Source organism: Bufo gargarizans, chromosome 10 (genome assembly GCF_014858855.1).
Source record: "Bufo gargarizans isolate SCDJY-AF-19 chromosome 10, ASM1485885v1, whole genome shotgun sequence".
Lineage (NCBI taxonomy): Eukaryota > Metazoa > Chordata > Amphibia > Anura > Bufonidae > Bufo > Bufo gargarizans.
In genome coordinates, this window is record NC_058089.1 from 14,101,901 (window position 1) to 14,124,521 (window position 22,621).

A 22,621-nucleotide genomic window follows, 5' to 3' on the forward strand; every position below is an offset into this window, starting at 1 on the left:
CTAATATCAGTCACATGTGATGTAATGTCTCTGGAGGTTATATCAGTGCTGGAGCGTTATAAGAGGAGCGGCTGATATCAGTCACATAGGATGTAATGTCTCTGGAGGTTATATCAGCGCTGGAGCGTTATAAGAGGAGCGGCTGATATCAGTCACATAGGATGTAATGTCTCTGGAGGTTATATCAGCACTGGAGCGTTATAAGAGGAGCGGCTGATATTAGTCACATATTATGTAATGTCTCTGGAGGTTATATCAGAGCTGGAGCGTTATAAGAGGAGTGGCTGATATCAGTCACATGTGATGTAATGTCTCTGGAGGTTATATCAGTACTGGAGCGTTATAAGAGGAGCGGCTGATATCAGTCACATGTGATGTAATGTCTCTGGAGGGTATATCGGCGCTGGAGCGTTATAAGAGGAGCGGCTAATATCAGTCACATGTGATGTAATGTCTCTGGAGGTTATATCAGTGCTGGAGCGTTATAAGAGGAGCGGCTGATATCAGTCACATAGGATGTAATGTCTCTGGAGGTTATATCAGCGCTGGAGCGTTATAAGAGGAGCGGCTGATATCAGTCACATAGGATGTAATGTCTCTGGAGGTTATATCAGCACTGGAGCGTTATAAGAGGAGCGGCTGATATTAGTCACATATTATGTAATGTCTCTGGAGGTTATATCAGAGCTGGAGCGTTATAAGAGGAGCGGCTGATATCAGTCACATGTGATGTAATGTCTCTGGAGGTTATATCAGCGCTGGAGCGTTATAAGAGGAGCGGCTGATATTAGTCACATATTATGTAATGTCTCTGGAGGTTATATCAGTGCTGGAGCGTTATAAGAGGAGCAGCTGATATCAGTCACATATTATGTAATGTCTCTGGAGGTTATATCAGCGCTGGAGCGTTATAAGAGGAGTGGCTGATATCAGTCACATGTGATGTAATGTCTCTGGAGGTTATATCAGTATCGGAGCGTTATAAGAGGAGCGGCTGATATCAGTCACATATGATGTAATGTCTCTGGAGGTTATATCAGTACTGGAGCGTTATAAGAGGAGCGGCTGATATCAGTCACATATGATGTAATGTCTCTGGAGGTTATATCAGTACTGGAGCATTATAAGAGGAGCGGCTGATATCAGTCACATATGATGTAATATCTCTGGAGGTTATATCAGCGCTGGAGCGTTATAAGAGGAGCGGCTGATATCAGTCACATATGATGTAATATCTCTGGAGGTTATATCAGTACTGGAGCATTATAAGAGGAGCGGCTGATATTAGTCACATATGATGTAATGTCTGGAGGTTATATCGGCACTGGAGCGTTATAAGAGGAGCGGCTGATATCAGTCACATGTGATGTAATGTCTCTGGAGGTTATATCAGTATTGGAGCGTTATAAGAGGAGCGGCTGATATCAGTCACATGTGATGTAATGTCTCTGAAGGTTATATCAGTGCTGGAGCGTTATAAGAGGAGCTGCTGATATCAGTCACATAGGATGTAATGTCTCTGGAGGTTATATCAGCGCTGGAGCGTTATAAGAGGAGCGGCTGATATTAGTCACATATTATGTAATGTCTCTGGAGGTTATATCAGCGCTGGAGCGTTATAAGAGGAGCGGCTGATATCAGTCACATGTGATGTATTGTCTCTGGAGGTTATATCAGCGCTGGAGCGTTATAAGAGGAGCGGCTGATATCAGTCACATGTGATGTAATGTCTCTGGAGGTTATATCAGTATCGGAGCGTTATAAGAGGACACTGCTCTATACCTCGGTCTCACCCTCCCCAGCCTCTGCTGATACCAGGGAGCAATAGACTGCATTCACCTATACAATACATAGAGAACTGTAGATTGCAGGGTTGGTTTCCTTTTAATAGTCACTTGAGGTCAAGTTAAAGGGGTATTCCGGTTATGTATCCACAGGATAGGGGATAAGATTAGATCGGTGGGGGTCCCAGTCCTCCATTTATTTGTATGGATGTTCTGGAGATAGCCGGCCGCTCCGTTCATTTTGAGGGGCTCCACAGGGTACGGGGTCCCTGTTCTTGTGATCCGTGTAGGACCCCCACCGATCTAATAGTTATCCCCTATCCTGTTGCTTGAGGATAACATTACATAACCGGAATACCGCTTCAGGTTTCTTCCTACACATGACGTCAGGCCCCCTTTAAGGCACGTGGTACTTCCTCGTGGAAGGACATGTCTCTTGTCACCAGGTTTTGCATAGAAGTAAAAGTGTGAGAGTGATGAGTATGATTATGACAGAGTTGTCGCCCCTCCTGCCCCAGTGCTGTGTCTTCCGGTCCATGCGCTGCGGCTGCCGCGGTCATTGCTGTGAGGGGCTTTGGGGGCATCTAGCAGAGGTTGAAGTCTCTGGTCTTCTGGGTCATGGGGTGGCGCCTCCTTCTCTTGGGCTGAACACAGTCTTGTCCATAATTTGGCCAATGGAAGCTCTTCAGATTCAAGGGGCAGTTATCTGCCCCGATCTCCTCTGTCTCAGAGTCGTCATCTTGTGGAAAGGGGAACGCTCGGCCGGGGTAGATCTCCTTCAACATGTCCTCAAAACACAGCCCCAGGTTCCTTCCGGCCTCCGCCACCTCCGAGTCTTCCTGTGAGATGAGAGACACATGAAAATCCTTAGAATAATCCCATAAAAAGAACGCAACGTCCTATTAAACGGCACGAGGCAGTGAAATCTATGCTGGTTTTCCACACAGATTTTCATGGGATTTTTCTCTGTTTCCGCCCCAAAATCTACATTTTTTACTTGCAGGTTTTGATGGGGATTTGGGGTAAAATCTGCACTGAAAATCCACACAATTGACATGCTACAGATTTCCACCTCGTGTACATGAGCCTCTGCATCATGCTGCTGCGCCGCGCAGGCCCCGGTCACACCTTATTTGTGAACATGCTCGATGTATGCGCTGAGCAAGCCCCCGGCGCACATATCGACCCCCCATGCACGCAGCGCAGGCCGGTATGTGTCGTTATACTGCACGGTGTCGTTTTCTCACAATGGCCGATGGATGACTCTGACCTGCCTGGACGATACTGTGCGAGATCTGCGGCGGTGACGGGATCCATTATTTGGGCACACAGGGCTCTCCCATTACTGAGCGCCATTCATCATCCCTCCTGATCCTCAGCTTCTATTTCACTCTCCAGTATCGTGTGCCCCGTGAGCGGCCGCGCACAATGAAAGGACCTGGCGCCGGCCCAAGTATTCAGGAGATATTGTGTAACTGGAGAAATTACACTAATTGCCTTCATATTATCTGAACCCAAATGATGAAAGCCTGAACCAATATTTATATAGTCTGAGCAAACTGGCGGCCAGGACGAGCGGCTGCAGGCTGGTAATGGCGTCTCCTGGGCGCCCTTCTGTCATCTTCCTATCTGCTGCCCAAAAAACGTCTAGAAAATGCGCCTTAAGGCCTCCTGCACACGAACACGTGCGCCCCGTGGTCGTGCACGAACACCGTCCGTGGGGCAGCCGCAGCGAATCGCGGACCCATTCACTTTAATGGGTCCGCGATCCGGCCGTTCTGCAAAAAGATAGAACATGTCCTATCTTTTAGCGGAACGGAAGTACGGGCCGAAACCCCACGGAAGCACTCCATAGTGCTCCCGTAGGGTTCCGTTACGTGCTTCCGTCCTGCACTATTCCACATCTCCGGATTTGCGGACCCATTGAAGTGAATGGGTCCACATCTGTGATGTGGAACGCACACGGAACGGCACCCATGTATTGCGGATCCGCAAATGCGGTCCGCAATACGGCAACGGGGCGCACACGTTCGTGTGCAGGAGGCCTTAAGGGGATCTCCTGTCAACGAAGCCTCCTCTTTGGGTTCCGAAACCTTCTAATAGGCCTTATTCAGGCAACTGTATTTTTGGTCCGCATCTGATTCACCTTTTTTTGCAGTTCGGATGCGGACCCATTCATTGCAACGGGGCTGCAAAAAAACACGGACAGCACACCGTGTGATGTCTGCATCCGTATGTCCAGTCCACCATCCTGAAAATAAAATAGAGCCTGTCCTATTCCCGTCCCTTTAGGCATTTTTAACATTGGGGCAGGAAGTGCAGAATGCGAAATTACGGAACGCACACGGCCGTGTAAATGAGGGGCCGTAGACTGGGTTTCAATTTCTGCTGCAACAAATCGGCGCAGACGTTTTGGTGTGGACTTTGGTGCAGATTTCACCCTAAGTACTGCAGCTTCGGCAGGATGCTGAATCTCCTTAAAGGGGTTCTCCTATACTGATGACCTATCGTCAGGATAGGTCACCAATATCAGATCGGCGGGGGTCCAACACCCAGGGGAGACGGCGCGCACAGTGTGCATGTGGCGTCTCCTGTCTCTCCTTCTACTCACCGCTGCTTTGCCATAGACAGAAGCAGGAAGGGGGACGGCACGTGTACACTGCGCGCGCTGCCTCCTCGTACAGCTGATCCTGACGATAGATCATCAATATAGGAGAGTCCAGAGAGCCCCTTTAAAGGGTACAGTCCTGTATGGAGATATTGGCAATGCGCCATGGGACTTATATGCACAGAGGTATCTCCCCAGGAAGAGAACCATCTCACCAGCGCCACCTAGTGGCTCCTGAGACAAATGGCAACTTTCCAGCAAACCTATTATATTCGCCCATCAAACTGCGAGGTGGTGCTGGCGAGATGGTTCTCTTCCTGTGAACGTCAACGTGTGAGCTCACCCTGCACAAAGAAACAAACAATCGGCTCGTTACAATGTGTCAGTGCAGACAATGCTTTCTGAGTGAAGCACAGCAGCAATCTATCTCCTGTCCGAGATATCTACCTACACTGGTACATTGTAACAAACAATGTACCAGTGTACATGACCTGGAAAGCAGAACTAGGTCAGAGCAGCTTTTCTGTCAGCAGTTTAGCATGGTCAGAACTGCTGACAGATGCCCTCAAAGCTCAGAGCTTGAGCTGTGGTCTCCCCCACTTTCAAAACATGATACAAACGGGTCACTTACGTAATTAAACTTGGCGCAGTTCCACAACATGAGCCTTATGTCAAACACCAGCTCCTCGGGGGCGGAGTAATGAGGGATATGCCGCTTCTGAAGCTTCTTTCGAATGATTGACAGGTCCATGGGCCTCTTTATAATCTGGTAATAGTGACGTGCCTTCATTAAAAGATGTGCATATAACACACCAATTAGTGTAATCAGCGATGCAAGAATCCGCACCATTATGTAGCTGTTCTCAGCTATCTGGAAGCATTGGGGGGGGGGGGCTATTATACAGGGGGGGGGGGGGGGTAGACACATGAACGATGTCCCTTATAAAACACTGGTGTCTCCCAAAGTAACTGACAGCATTAGTTTTATTACACGGTCCTTATCAGCAGCACAGAGGAATCAGGAGCAGCAGCAGAGATCATACAGACTGGCTGCCCATGTGGTACACAGAGGGGCGGGGTCTGCCGGGGGGCTATGGCGGTGTGACTGCGCTACGGGGTGCCAAACCCCCTTTAAGACCGCTCGGTCATAAGATCTCTGTGCTCGGCGCCTGAGTGTGGAGGAAGGAGAGCGATGGCTGCGCCGCACACTGCTGTTCAGGGGCCCAGAGGCGATAATCTGCGGGCGCGCAGTGGTGCCGCAATGTCACCCTCCAGCGGGCGCGTCACTTACCACTGGGCTGACCGGCTCCTGGAACGGGACACTCAGGCTGTTACAGTACAGGGACAGCACCAGCTTCTCACACTTCTGTAGAAGAAACCACCGCTGTAGATTATAACACTGCTCCACCAGACCGTATCACACAGGATGAGATACACAGGACACAGACCGTATCACACAGGATGAGATACACAGGACACAGACCGTATCACACAGGATGAGATACACAGGACAGCAGACCGTATCACACAGGATGAGATACACAGGACACAGACCGTATCACACAGGATGAGATACACAGGACAGCAGACCGTATCACACAGGATGAGATACACAGGACACAGACCGTATCACACAGGATGAGATACAGAGGACAGCAGACCGTATCACACAGGATGAGATACACAGGACATAGACCGTATCACACAGGATGAGATACACAGGACACAGACCGTATCACACAGGATGAGATACACAGGACACAGACCGTATCACACAGGATGAGATACACAGGACACAGACCGTATCACACAGGCTGAGATACACAGGACACAGACCGTATCACACAGGATGAGATACACACGACAGAGACCGTATCACACAGGATGAGATACACAGGACAGCAGACCGTATCACACAGGATGAGATACACAGGACAGCAGACCGTATCACACAGGATGAGATACTCAGGACAGAGACCGTATCACACAGGCTGAGATACACAGGACACAGACCGTATCACACAGGATGAGATACACACGACATAGACCGTATCACACAGGATGAGATACACAGGACACAGACCGTATCACACAGGCTGAGATACACAGGACACAGACCGTATCACACAGGATGAGATACACAGGACAGCAAACCGTATCACACAGGATGAGATACACAGGACACAGACCGTATCACACAGGCTGAGATACACAGGACACAGACCGTATCACACAGGATGAGATACACAGGACACAGACCGTATCACACAGGATGAGATACACAGGACACAGACCGTATCACACAGGATGAGATACTCAGGACACAGACCGTATCACACAGGATGAGATACACAGGACAGCAGACCGTATCACACAGGATGAGATACTCAGGACAGCAGACCGTATCACACAGGATGAGATACACAGGACACAGACCGTATCACACAGGATGAGATACACACGACATAGACCGTATCACACAGGATGAGATACACAGGACACAGACCGTATCACACAGGATGAGATACACAGGACACAGACCGTATCACACAGGGTGAGATACACAGGACACAGACTGTATCACACAGGATGAGATACACAGGACACAGACCGTATCACACAGGATGAGATACACAGGACACAGACCGTATCACACAGGATGAGATACACAGGACAGCAAACCGTATCACACAGGATGAGATACACAGGACACAGACCGTATCACACAGGCTGAGATACACAGGACACAGACCGTATCACACAGGATGAGATACACAGGACACAGACCGTATCACACAGGATGAGATACTCAGGACACAGACCGTATCACACAGGATGAGATACACAGGACACAGACCGTATCACACAGGATGAGATACACAGGACACAGACCGTATCACACAGGATGAGATACACAGGACATAGACCGTATCACACAGGATGAGATACTCAGGACACAGACCGTATCACACAGGATGAGATACACAGGACAGCAGACCGTATCACACAGGATGAGATACTCAGGACAGCAGACCGTATCACACAGGATGAGATACGCAGGACACAGACCGTATCACACAGGATGAGATACACACGACATAGACCGTATCACACAGGATGAGATACACAGGACACAGACCGTATCACACAGGATGAGATACACAGGACACAGACCGTATCACACAGGGTGAGATACACAGGACACAGACTGTATCACACAGGATGAGATACACAGGACACAGACCGTATCACACAGGATGAGATACACAGGACACAGACCGTATCACACAGGATGAGATACACAGGACACAGACCGTATCACACAGGATGAGATACACAGGACAGCAGACCGTATCACACAGGCTGAGATACACAGGACACAGACCGTATCACACAGGATGAGATACACACGACATAGACCGTATCACACAGGATGAGATACTCAGGACAGAGACCGTATCACACAGGCTGAGATACACAGGACACAGACCGTATCACACAGGATGAGATACACACGACATAGACCGTATCACACAGGATGAGATACTCAGGACACAGACCGTATCACACAGGATGAGATACACAGGACACAGACTGTATCACACAGGATGAGATACACAGGACACAGACCGTATCACACAGGATGAGATACACAGGACACAGACCGTATCACACAGGATGAGATACACAGGACACAGACCGTATCACACAGGATGAGATACACAGGACAGCAGACCGTATCACACAGGCTGAGATACACAGGACATAGACCGTATCACACAGGATGAGATACACAGGACATAGACCGTATCACACAGGCTGAAATACACAGGACACAGACCGTATCACACAGGATGAGATACTCAGGACAGCAGACCGTATCACACAGGATGAGATACACAGGACACAGACCGTATCACACAGGATGAGATACACAGGACACAGACCAGATCACACAGGATGAGATACACAGGACACAGACCGTATCACACAGGCTGAGATACACAGGACACAGACCGTATCACACAGGATGAGATACACAGGACACAGACCGTATCACACAGGATGAGATACAGAGGACAGCAGACCGTATCACACAGGATGAGATACACAGGACAGAGACCGTATCACACAGGATGAGATACACAGGACACAGACCGTATCACACAGGATGAGATACACAGGACACAGACCGTATCACACAGGGTGAGATACACAGGACAGCAGACCGTATCACACAGGATGAGATACACAGGACATAGACTGTATCACACAGGATGAGATACACAGGACACAGACCGTATCACACAGGATGAGATACACAGGACACAGACCGTATCACACAGGATGAGATACACAGGACAGCAGACCGTATCACACAGGATGAGATACACAGAACAGCAGACCGTATCACACAGGATGAGATACACAGGACAGCAGACCGTATCACACAGGATGAGATACACAGGACAGCAGACAGTATCACACAGGATAGGATTAGATACACAGCTCAGCAGGCAGTATCACACAGGATAGGATTAGATACACAGCTCAGCAGACAGTATCACACAGGATAGGATTAGATACACAGCTCAGCAGGGAGTATCACACAGGATAGGATTAGATACACAGCTCAGCAAACAGTATCACACAGGAGAAAGGATTAGATACACAGCTCAGCAGTCAGTATCACACAGGATAGGATTAGATACACAGCTCAGCAGACAGTATCACACAGGATAGGATTAGATACACAGCTCAGCAGTCAGTATCACACAGGATAGGATTAGATACACAGCTCAGCAGTCAGTATCACACAGGAGAGGATTAGATACACAGCTCAGCAGACAGTATCACACAGGATAGGATTAGATACACAGCTCAGCAGTCAGTATCACACAGGAGAGGATTAGATACACAGCTCAGCAGACAGTATCACACAGGATAGGATTAGATACACGGCTTAGCAGACAGTATCACACAGGATAGGATTAGATACACGGCTCAGCAGACTGTATCACACAGGATAGGATTAGATACACGGCTTAGCAGACAGTATCACACAGGATAGGATTAGATACACGGCTTAGCAGACAGTATCACACAGGATAGGATTAGATACACGGCTCAGCAGGCAGTATCACACAGGATAGGATTAGATACACGGCTTAGCAGACAGTATCACACAGGATAGGATTAGATACACAGCTCAGCAGTCAGTATCACACAGGATAGGATTAGATACACAGCTCAGCAGTCAGTATCACACAGGAGAGGATTAGATACACAGCTCAGCAGACAGTATCACACAGGATAGGATTAGATACACAGCTCAGCAGTCAGTATCACACAGGATAGGATTAGATACACAGCTCAGCAGACAGTATCACACAGGATAGGATTAGATACACAGCTCAGCAGACAGTATCACACAGGATAGGATTAGATACACGGCTCAGCAGGCAGTATCACACACTATAGGATTAGATACACAGCTCAGCACAGTATCACACAGGATAGGATTAGATACACAGCTCAGCAGACAGTATCACACAGGATAGGATTAGATACACGGCTCAGCAAACAGTATCACACAGGAGAAAGGATTAGATACACAGCTCAGCAGACAGTATCACACAGGATAGGATTAGCTACACAGCTCAGCAGACAGTATCACACAGGATAGGATTAGATACACAGCTCAGCAGTCAGTATCACACAGGATAGGATTAGATACACAGCTCAGCAGACAGTATCACACAGGATAGGATTAGATACACAGCTCAGCAGACTGTATCACACAGGATAGGATTAGATACACAGCTCAGCAGACAGTATCACACAGGAGAGGATTAGATACACAGCTCAGCAGACAGTATCACACAGGATAGGATTAGATACACAGCTCAGCAGACAGTATCACACAGGATAGGATTAGATACACAGCTCAGCCGACAGTATCACACAGGATAGGATGAGATACACAGCTCAGCAGTCAGTATCACACCGGATAGGATTAGATACACAGCTCAGCAGACAGTATCACACAGGATAGGATTAGATACACAGCTCAGCAGACGGTATCACACAGGATAGGATTAGATACACAGCTCAGCAGACAGTATCACGCAGGATAGGATTAGATACACAGCTCAGCAGACAGTATCACACAGGATAGGATTAGATACACAGCTCTGCAGACAGTATCACACAGGATAGGATTAGATACACAGCTCAGCAGACAGTATCACACAGGACAGGGTTAGATACACAGGACAGCAGACAGTATCACGCATGATAAGATTAGATACAGCAGCTCAGCAGACAGTATCACACAGGATAGGATTAGATACACAGCAGACAGTATCACACAGGATAGGATTAGATACACAGCTCAGCAGACAGTATCACACAGGATAGGATGAGATACACAGCTCAGCAGACAGTATCACACAGGAGAGGATTAGATACACAGCTCAGCAGACAGTATCACACAGGATAGGATTAGATACACAGCTCAGCAGACTGTATCACACAGGATAGGATTAGATACACAGCTCAGCAGACAGTATCACACAGGAGAGGATTAGATACACAGCTCAGCAGACAGTATCACACAGGATAGGATTAGATACACGGCTCAGCAGACAGTATCACACAGGATAGGATTAGATACACAGCTCAGCAGTCAGTATCACACAGGATAGGATTAGATACACAGCTCAGCAGACAGTATCACACGGGATAGGATTAGATACACAGCTCAGCAGACAGTATCACATAGGATAGGATTAGATACACAGCTCAGCAGACAGTATCACACAGGATAGGATTAGATACACAGCTCAGCAGACAGTATCACACAGGATAGGATTAGATACACAGCTCAGCAGACAGTATCACACAGGATAGGATTAGATACACAGCTCAGCAGGCAGTATCACACATGATAGGATTAGATACACAGCTCAGCAGACAGTATCACACAGGATAGGATTAGATACACAGCTCAGCAGACAGTATCACACAGGATAGGATTAGATACACAGCTCAGCAGACAGTATCACACAGGATAGGATTAGATACACAGCTCAGCAGACAGTACCACACAGGATAGGATTAGATACACAGCTCAGCAGTCAGTATCACACAGGATAGGATTAGATACACAGCTCAGCAGTCAGTATCACACAGGATAGGATTAGATACACAGGACAGCAGACAGTATCACACATGATAAGATTAGATACAGCAGCTTAGCAGACAGTATCACACAGGATAGGATGAGATACACAGCTCAGCAGACTGTATCACACAGGATAGGATTAGATACACAGCTCAGCAGACAGTATCACACAGGATAGGATTAGATACACGGCTCAGCAGACAGTATCACACAGGATAGGATTAGATACACAGCTCAGCAGACAGTATCACACAGGATAGGATTAGATACACAGCTCAGCAGACAGTATCACACAGGATAGGATTAGATACACAGCTCAGCAGTCAGTATCACACAGGATAGGATTAGATACACAGCTTAGCAGACAGTATCACACAGGATAGGATGAGATACATAGCTCAGCAGACAGTATCACACAGGATAGGATTAGATACACAGCTCAGCAGACAGTATCACACAGGATAGGATTAGATACACGGCTCAGCAGGCAGTATCACACAGGATAGGATTAGATACACAGCTCAGCAGACAGTATCACACAGGATAGGATTAGATACACAGCTCAGCAGACAGTATCACACAGGATAGGATTAGATACACGGCTCAGCAGACAGTATCACACAGGATAGGATTAGATACACAGCTCAGCAGTCAGTATCACACATGATAAGATTAGATACAGCAGCTCAGCAGACAGTATCACACAGGATAGGATGAGATACACAGCTCAGCAGACTGTATCACACAGGATAGGATGAGATACACGGCTCAGCAGACAGTATCACACAGGATAGGATTAGATACACAGCTCAGCAGTCAGTATCACACATGATAAGATTAGATACAGCAGCTCAGCAGACAGTATCACACAGGATAGGATGAGATACACAGCTCAGCAGACAGTATCACACAGGATAGGATTAGATACACAGCTCAGCAGTCAGTATCACACAGGATAGGATTAGATACACAGGACAGCAGACAGTATCACACATGATAAGATTAGATACAGCAGCTTAGCAGACAGTATCACACAGGATAGGATGAGATACACAGCTCAGCAGACTGTATCACACAGGATAGGATGAGATACACAGCTCAGCAGACAGTATCACATGTAGAGTCTAGATACGTCGGCCTTAGCAGTGCGTTGTCCGTTATATTGAGAGGCCTGTCTCGCTCACCCTTTCATCCACTGCGTCCATGTGCGGTAACATCCCCTCTTCGATCTTGTTTTCCCTGCTGTAACGTGTATTATCACAGTCATATTCCACTTCTGGCTTGTTCAGATTCCGGCACAGTGTACAGACCCATTCACCGCTGTAACAAATGGACCACATTAGTGATAAATGCCCGGAAGTGGCGCCCTCTACAGTAGGATTGTAAGTCGTATGTTGGGCCAGCAGGTGGCAGCAGAGCTCTTTCAGCTCAGGACTATGGCCGTATTCATACAGCCTGTCCTATATTTATTGCCCGGAATGGGATGTTCTGCTTCCTTCTGGAGCATCCGGTGTTATTTTGCCTCCTACAGGGGTTCTCTGAGTTAATTAAAAACTACAAAACTGTTACAAAATAAAATATGAGCCTGTTCCACGCCGCCATTCTCAGGGCCGCAGCTCTGGTCCTCGTCACGGCTGCATCACCACGAACACCGGTGAGGACCTCGCAGTGGCGTACAGGCTCATGCTTTGTTACTTCTAGGGGCTTTTGAAAACATTTTAATTAACTCGGAGAACCCCTTTAAAAGGTTTATTCCCCACTTGCCATTTATGGCATATCACATCTGAAACATTGTCGTCCATGCAGTCAGTGGACTTCTGTACTGAGCACCAATGTTCTGCAACTTTCTGATAGATTTGATCAAATACAGAAACACGATTTCTTGGATACAAAAGTTGCATATTTTTGAGCAAGTGGCAAATTGGCAAATTTCCCCATTTTGATGCTGCTCTATCCACTTAAAAACAGGGTGGCTCACAGGGGCGTAACTATAGGGGAAGCGGCTGCTTTGGGGCCCTGACCCCGAAGGGGCCCATCCAGGAGGAGGAGGACTAAAAGATTTTGTTAGGGCCCCCTCAACAGTATTACAAGTGTATATCAAGTGACAGTATAGACAGTGTAGAAAACGGATGGAACAGCGGCCGGGCCTGGTCTGAGAGATCGATATTTACTAGCCACAGGAATGGGGGGGCATGAAAGGAAGGGGTTTCGAAAAATGTACTGGGAGAGGGGGGCCTCATTCAAAAATATGCTGTGGGGCCCAGTCATTTCTAGCTACGCCACTGGTGGCTCAGTAGGAGGGGATGTGGCCTCCGGCCAGAAAACAAATTGACTATACATTATAGCTCTAATCTACGGCACCTCACTCTTTTCAAGATCTCTACTTGCTGCCAGAGAACGGGACATTCTTGTTTACATCTTTTCCCAGTCATGTCTGACTGAGCCACGTGGATAAGAACTCCCTCTGATACACTGTCACGAGCTCTGCATCTGTTTCAGTTGGACAGGACCTCTGAATAGAATCTAGGATGTTCTCATTCACTGACAGGAAGCAGATATCGTGAGAATGGGGAGGAAATGAAAAACAAAAAACAACTAAAGAGTTGCAGAAACTTTCATTATATGGTGAAATGTTTCTATTCCATGACAGCAAGTGGAGGTGTTGTCCTGGAGCCCCCCTTTCATATTCCCTAGGTTGCACAGGACTATAGAAGCACATAAACGTGAGGTCGTACCCCGGGAAGCTGAGCAGCGCCGGCACATGGCAGGACAAGTGGTAAACCTTCGGACAGGTGTCGCAGCACAGCATCTCGCCGCCGTTCAGACACACAGCACAGAAATCCTCGTTCTCAATGTGATTGGGGCCCTCCGTTTTTTTCGCCGGCCCTGTATTCATTTTATATTCTTGGGGGGGTTCATCCGCCGGCTCAGGATCTACAACATGTCTGATCTCCTGAGACCCCCCAGTGTAAGACTGTATCCGAGGAAAGGGGTGCGGCTGTAGTGGTGGCACCTGCACGGTATGTGCCACGGCTGGTGGCATGGCGTCTGTTCCATACGGAACTGTAGACTGCGGTGAAATATCGGTGGAAAGAGGTGACGAGTGCGAGCTGTCCGCATTCACCTGCAACATTCAGAAATAAACAGGTCAAACCCTATAGATTCATTACAGTCGGGTAAAGCAAATATGCAAAGCATTGGCTTTATTCATCTTCCATCAACTCCAGTCACATCCAGAGCTGCATTCACTACCCTCCTATTATACTGTGTATTATACTCCAGTCACTTCCAGAGCTGCATTCACTACTTACCTTTTATATTGTGTATTATACTCCAGTCACTTCCAGAGCTGCATTCACTACTTACCTTTTATATTGTGTCTTATGCTACAGTCACTTCCAGAGCTGCATTTACTACCCTCCTGTTATACTGTGTATTATACTCCAGTCACTTCCAGAGCTTCATTCACTACTCACCTGTTATACTGTGTCTTATGCTACAGTCACCCCCAGAGCTGCATTTACTATCCTCCTATTATACTGTGTATTATACTCCAGTCACTTCCAGAGCTGCATTCACTACTCGCCTGGTATACTGTGTCTTATGCTACAGTCACTTCCAGAGCTGCATTCACTACTCGCCTGTTATACTGTGTCTTATGCTACAGTCACTTCCAGAGCTGCATTTACTACTTTTCTAATATACTGTCTGATACTCCAGTCACATCCAAAAGTGGATCCACAGTTCTCTTGTTAGATCATGTCCTATATTCTAGTCACATCCAAAGCTGCATTCACTACTCTCCTGTTATATTGTGTCTTCTACTCCAGTCACATCCAGAGTTGCATTTACTACTCAACTGTTTTACTGCGTCTTATACTCCAGTCATATCCAGAGCTGTATCCACTGTTCTCTTGTTAAAACATGTCCTATATTCCAGTCACATCCAAAGCTGCATTGACTAGTCTGCTGTGATATTGTTTCTTATATTCCAGTCACATCCAAAGCTGCATTGACTATTCTGCTGTGATATTGTTTCTTATATTCCAGTCACATCCAGAGCTGCAGTTACTTTCCTACTGGTTTCCTGTTGAAGAAGCTTGAGATTTTCCAACATCTGTCCCAATTTTATGAAGCAAAGGTTCAATACATCATAGGGTGTGACAGAGTTAAGTGCAGCTCTGGATGTGACTAGAGTATAGGTCTGCTTTCAGCTACTGACACTGTGGCGTGCGCGCTCTCTCCAGACTTACCTTTATCGACATACTTTTGTATCGGGCGCCATACTTAATAAGCAGGCGCAGGGATCCGTCTTCATCTTTCTTCTGCGGCTGCACCTTAAACACAGGCAGCTCTCCGGACGGCGGCGGACAGATCTTCAGACGCTCCAGACGCACGTACGGGATCTTGGTTTCTTTTGATTCTGCCCTGAAATGAAACAGTAATACTGTACATTAAGACGTCTGCCGCATCTAGACCTGCAGAGCCATGTCCAGGAAGAAGTCAATGATTTACATGGGACTGACGTTTATCTCTCTGTAATATAATGGATGCAGCCTGCAGTGTAAAGAATGGAGTTTTCCATACTGCTGTCGTGGCTATGTCAAGGTTGATGTCTTACTGGTCCTAACAACCATATAAAAAAAAACTCCATTCTTTACACTGCATGCTGCATTCAAAGAACAGGAACAGAGAGGTAAATGGCTGTCCTATCTCAGGCAGTGTCAAACACCCTCATTATACGACTGCGGCAGTGTAGGGCCGCCGCGCTGGAGTCCTCCGGCTCCCCGCAGCTTTCTCCAGATGCACAGTAAGGCCTCATGCACACGACCGTTGTTTCATTCCGTGTCCGTTGTGCCGTTTTTCGTGATTTTCTGCGGACCCATTGACTTTCAATGGGTCCGTTGAAAACTCGGCTAATGCACCTTTTGCCATCCGCGTCCGTGATCAGTGGTTCCAGTCCGTCAAAAAAACATAACCTGTCCTATTATTTTCGCGGAAAACAGTTCACGGACCCATTCAAGTCAATGGGACCGCGAAAAAAACGCGGAGGCACACAAGATTGTCATCCGCGTCCCCTTTTTTCCTATCATTTGCGTGGCAAACCTGTCTTAGACTTTTTTTTACTTTCCTTTATGTCTGGTGGTCCTAAAGGACCACGGAAAACGGAAACGGAACAACGGAACCCCATTTTGCGGAATGGAACACAACGACGGTCGTGTGCATGAGGCCTAAGAGGCCATTCACTCGTCCGCAAGTGTTTTGCAGACCGCACGTGGCCGGCCCTGTGATAGCAATGCCTATTCTTATTTTGTGGGGCTGCGGAACTGAACTACGGATGCGGACAGCACACCGTGTGCTGTCCGCATCTTTCGCGGATCCATTGAAATAAATGGGTCTGCACCCTTTCCGCATAATTGCGGAGCAGATGCGGACCCATTCATACGGACATGCAAACTGACCCTAATATGGAGAAGGCAGCCCGGCAGTCAGTGGGAGCCAGCAGGACATGGATACGAGGACGTCCGGCTCACGCTCCACCTACGGCATGTTGAAAAGTAAGTGACCGCGCTGTAGTATTGGGGCGTGTGCGTATTGTCCTCAGGGCGCCACAACCCCTGTTCACTTTGATGCAGTCATGGAAAGACGCTGGTCACGTGCTGTACAGGAGCCTTTCCAAAGGAGAGTCTGACCCGCAGTCATCAGCTTCTATATTCTCATAGTGATTGGCGCCTCAGGGAAAGTCGCCACCTGCGCGCTGGCGCTCTGAACGCCGCTCTCTCTGATAAGGATTGTGCTTGTTTTTCTGATGACCTCGCTTTACCTCTGGCTCCGCTCCTGGGCCGCCCTTGTCCCTAATCTCAGCTCTGACCTCGGACATGCAGCTGCAGCTCGGTCACTGCGGAGACGCTTATCTCAGCTCTTTCCGTATGAACCTTTAGGGTACGTCCACACAGGAAAGAAACATCCGGCGCAAAATATGACGAATGCACAGCAAAATGATCGACGTGCGGAATAGCTGCACATTTCACCACAGATTTCATTCCTCTGTGGTGAAATCCACAACAGAAGCGAATAAGCTGCGGATTATAAAGTCCTCGACACAGGTCACGGCGTGGACGAGATATCCGTCCTGGTCCACACCTCGCTGCTGATTCTCGGCCCTGTGTGTATGGAGGGGCCCCTGGCTTGGCTACATTCAGAGGCAGTAAAGCCGTACACAGCTCCCCCTGCTCGCCACTGAGAAATGGCTACAATTGTACCAGTCCAGACAATGCTCTAAACACCCCGGGCTCCAGACTGATACATTGTAGCAAACTAAATAGATCTGGACAGCGGCTACCGACGTGTTTAACCCGCAGAGCATTGTCTAAATGGAACACTCAACCTGGGAGCAAAACTGGCTATGCACATGTTTACTGTATCTGAATGTAAACCAAAGAAAAAAACACAATGCAACAGCGCTCTGCAAACCAAATAAAGTACAATAATGCCATAGTGATAGAAAATATTCTGGTGCTAATGCTGCGCTTATTTTGTAAATTTGAGATTCTTGGCAAATACCACGGTCCTCACAGTCCCCTGATTTGCTGAAGGTTTTACCATGGTCCTCACAGTCCCCTGATCTGCTGAAGGTTTCACCATGGTCCTCACAGTCCCCTGATCTGCTGAAGGTTTTACCATGGTCCTCACAGTCCCCTGATCTGCTGAAGGTTTTACCATGGTCCTCACAGTCCCCTGATCTGCTGAAGGTTTCACCATGGTCCTCACAGTCCCCTGATCTGCTGAAGGTTTTACCATGGTCCTCACAGTCCCCTGATCTGCTGAAGGTTTCACCATGGTCCTCACAGTCCCCTGATCTGCTGAAGGTTTCACCATGGTCCTCACAGTCCCCTGATCTGCTGAAGGTTTTACCATGGTCCTCACAGTCCCCTGATCTGCTGAAGCTTTCACCAAGGTCCTCACAGTCCCCTGATCTGCTGAAGGCTTTACCATGGTCTTCACAGTCCTCTGATCTACTGAATGTTTCACCATGGTCCTCACAGTCCCCTTGCTGAAGGTTTCACCAAGGCCCTCACTGTCCACTGATCTGTTGAAGGTTTAACCATGAACCTCACAGTCCCCTGATCTGCTGATGGTTTCACCATGGCCCTCACAGTCCCCTGATTTGCTGAAGGTTTTACCATGGCCTCACAGTCCCCTGATCTGCTGACGGTTTCACCATGGCCCTCACAGTCCCCTGATCTGCTGAATGTTTCACCATGGCCTCACAGTCCCCTTGCTGAAGGTTTCACCAAGGCCCTCACTGTCCACTGATCTGTTGAAGGTTTAACCATGAACCTCACAGTCCCCTGATCTGCTGAAGGTTTTACCATGGCCTCACAGTCCCCTTGTTGAAGGTTTCACCATGGCCCTCACTGTCCACTGATCTGCTGAAGGTTTAACCATGAACCTCACAGTCCCCTGGTCTGCTGACGGTTTCACCATGGCCCTCACAGTCCCCTGATCTGCTGAATGTTTCACCATGGCCTCACAGTCCCCTTGCTGAAGGTTTCACCATGGCCCTCACAGTCTCCTGGTCTGCTGAAGGTTTTACCATGGTCTTCAGAGTCCCCTGATCTGAACATGATTGGAAATCTGTGGATAGACCTCAAAAGCGCAGAGCATGTAAGACGGTCCAGGAACCTGACAGAACTGGAAGTCGTCTGCAAGGAAGAATGGAGGAGAATCCCTAAAACAAGAACTAAAAGACTCTTGGCTGCTACAAAAAGCGTTTATAAGCTGTAATACTTGTCAAAGGGGGTTCTACTAGGTACTAACCATGCAGGGAGCCCAAAGTTCTGCTTCAGACCTTTTTCTTTTTTCAGCAAAAACTGTGTATAAGGTGTAAAACTGGCAGCAGGGTCCCGTAGAACAGGTCTATATATAGGGTTGAGTGAATCGAGCTTCACATCATAGATCAGAAGTCACTTCATTAAAAAAAAATTGTTTGTAATGCTGTTTCCATACAGCATTTACAATGTATTTGCTCTGTGTAGGAAAACTTTGTCGCGTCTGAAGATGCGCAAGACTTCAGTAGATGACTTCTGTATTCCTATCTGTGGATTTAACATTTTAAAACTGGAATCTGAAGTCGGGTCCGGTACTGGCTGGTACCTCGGTACTGAAGCCGACTTCATACTCCTATTTTAAAATGTTAAATCCACAGATAGGAATACAGAAGTCATCTACTGAAGTCTTGCGCATCTTCGGACACAACAAAGGTTTTCCTACACGGAGCAAATACATTGTAAAGGCCGTATGGAAACAGCATTACAGCGTTTTTTTAACGAATCAATCTATGATCAGAACCCTAAATGTGTTGTCACAGTTCATTCTCACCGCGGGGACATCCAGAGAAATCTTGGAGATACGAGTAACAAATCCTTCCTGACAGAGGTCAGCTGTTATTTTGTCTGATCCCGACCCGCCGTTCACCGACCACAATCACTGCACTCTACCGAAGACGTTGATGTTGCCCGTGTCTCCAGCGATATCCTTCAGCCAAGCACACCGCATGTCACATACCAAAAGCACTAATTCACTCACAGGATTAAAACATGTAAAACACCATATAAAACAATCCCGAGGGCAGTCCGCAAGGATTATTTTATACAGTTTTTGCAGAAACAGTTTTTTGGTACGTGACTGTGGTGTTCTTGACTGAAGGATATCGCTGGAGACACGGGCAGAGGCAACATCAACGTCTTCGACGGATTGTGGTCGGTGTCAGACTCGGAAGATAGCAGCTGACTTCTGTCGGGAAGGATTTGTTCCTTTTTTGTTATTTTGAAAATGTAAAATATGGAAATTTAAAAACTTGCTTTTGGAGATCATTTAATCTTCAACTTACTTGACAGTAAGGCCTCTTTCACACGGGCGTTGCCGGAAAATGTGCGGGTGCGCTGCGGGAACATGCGCGATTTTTCCGCGCGAGTGCAAATATTGTAATGCGTTTGGCACACGCATGAGAAAAATCGGCATGTTTGGTACCCAAACCTGAACTTCTTCACAGAAGTTCGGGCTTGGGATCGGTGTTCTGTAGATTGTAATTTTTTCCCTTATAACATGGTTATAAGGGAAAATAATAGCATTCTGAATACAGAATGCATAGTGCAATAGCGCTGGAGGGGTTATAAAAAAAATTAAAAATAATTTAACTCACCTTAATCCACTTGATCGCGCAGCCGGCATCTCTTCTGTCTTCTTTCTTTGCTGTGTGCAGGAACAGGACCTGTGGTGACGTCACTCCGGTCATCACATGGTCAATCACATGATCAATCACCATGGTAAAAGATCATGTGACGGACCATGTGATGACCGGAGTGACGTCACCACAGGTCCTGTTCCTGCACACAGCAAAGAAAGAAGACAGAAGAGATGCCGGCTACGCGATCAAGTGGATTAAGGTGAGTTAAATTATATATTATTTTTTTTAACCCCTCCAGCGCTATTGTACTATGGATTCTGTATTCAGAATGCTATTATTTTCCCTTATAACCATGTTATAAGGGAAAATAATAATGATCGGGTCTCCATCCCGATCGTCTCCTAGCAACCGTGCGTGAAAATCGCACCGCATCCGCACTTGCTTGCGGATGCTTGCAATTTTCACGCAACCCCATTCGATTCTATGGGGCCTGCATTACGTGAAAAACGCACAAAATAGAGCGTGCTGCAATTTTCACGCAACGCACAAGTGATGCGTGAAAATCACCGCTCATGTGAACAGCCCCACAGAAATGAATGGGTCCGGATTCAGTGCAGGTGCAATGCGTTCACCTCACGCATCGCATCCACGCGGAAATCTCACCCGTGTGAAAGGGGCCTAAGGGCTCATGCACATGAAAATCTGCTGCCTGTACATCGGGGACCGCAAATTGTACTCCCCAATACATGGGCACTGTCCGTGTGGCCTGTGCTGACGGACGCAGACCCATTCAGCTTGAAGGAATCCGAGATCCATCCACACCACAAAAAAACTGAGCATGTTCTATTTTTTTGCAGTGCGGAGTCAGGGACCGAAATGTCCCGGAAGTGCTGTGTATTGCTTCTGCGGCCTTCCGCTCCGTGCCTCTGCTCCATTGCAAACCCATTCAAGTGAATGGGACCGCACCCGTTATATGGTGTGCACGCGGCCAGTGCCCGTATATTGCGGAGCAGCTGTTAGCAGCTCGCTCCTCTATTTTCGGAACTCCCCTAGAGAGCATTTGCGCGGTGTACTCTCCTTGGCCCTGTTCTGGACATACGAGTGGGTCTCAGAATTGGGACCCCACCTCTCTGACATTAATGACTTATCCTAGAGATCTGCCATCAGTATATGAGATGATCCTGTAATACAGGGGGGGCAGTAGGAACGCTCAGTCTGCAGGTGTGTGTGAACAGGGCCCGGAATTACCTGCTTGTGTTTTCTTGCCGCTTCAGCTCTTCAGGGTAACGTAGCTGGAAGCGATTATCTGTATCTAAGAAGGAGGTGTCAGAAAAGACTGTGATCAGGTTACAGTTGCTGTACTTCTCTTATGTGACTCCTTATCGTAGTCCAGTCACCTGCTTCATTCTTTATCTCCTTGATAACCGGTTGTGGGGGGGTGGGGTCTCGTCGGGGTGCAGAGGACGAATCGGGTGGGAAACATTTTTTAAGGGACAGATTAATTGGCTCCTCAAACATGTTATCCAGCGGCAGCACGAGATCACTCAGCGCAGTCCCCGAGTCCGTTCCCAAGGTGTTGTCAGGTGGAGGTGGCGGCGGCGGGGGTCCGCTGCAGCTGAAATTCTCGTTTTCTATCTGAAGAAACATGTGAAAACGATAAAGACTGTAACTTTATTTATGCTGCTTACATAGCGCCAACATACTACACAGCGCTGTACAGAGTTTGTCACCGTTCACTTCAGTGTGAGCGCCGCGGTACAACCAAGTTCATGTTCACAGCTGTGAGGATGGGATTAACACTGACACTTGGGGTACAGGATAATGACGCTGACACTTGGGGTACAGGATAATAA

General features: G+C 47.7%; 1 protein-coding gene across 1 annotated transcript in view; it reads right to left on the reverse strand.

Moving 5' to 3' along the window:
• Nucleotides 1-1,649: 1,649 nt before the first annotated feature.
• The window catches only part of TRIM66 (tripartite motif containing 66), a 31,940-nt gene continuing 10,968 nt past the window's right edge, over nt 1,650-22,621 (reverse strand). Inside the window, exons 5-12 of the mRNA XM_044270573.1 lie at nt 22,166-22,403; nt 22,017-22,080; nt 15,832-16,006; nt 14,314-14,702; nt 12,763-12,898; nt 5,684-5,758; nt 5,024-5,158; nt 1,650-2,623 (exon numbers count right to left, since the gene is read on the reverse strand). Coding sequence (XP_044126508.1) covers nt 2,369-2,623; nt 5,024-5,158; nt 5,684-5,758; nt 12,763-12,898; nt 14,314-14,702; nt 15,832-16,006; nt 22,017-22,080; nt 22,166-22,403 — 1,467 coding nt within the window. The 3' untranslated portion in view covers nt 1,650-2,368. The remainder of the gene's footprint in view (nt 2,624-5,023; nt 5,159-5,683; nt 5,759-12,762; nt 12,899-14,313; nt 14,703-15,831; nt 16,007-22,016; nt 22,081-22,165; nt 22,404-22,621) is intronic.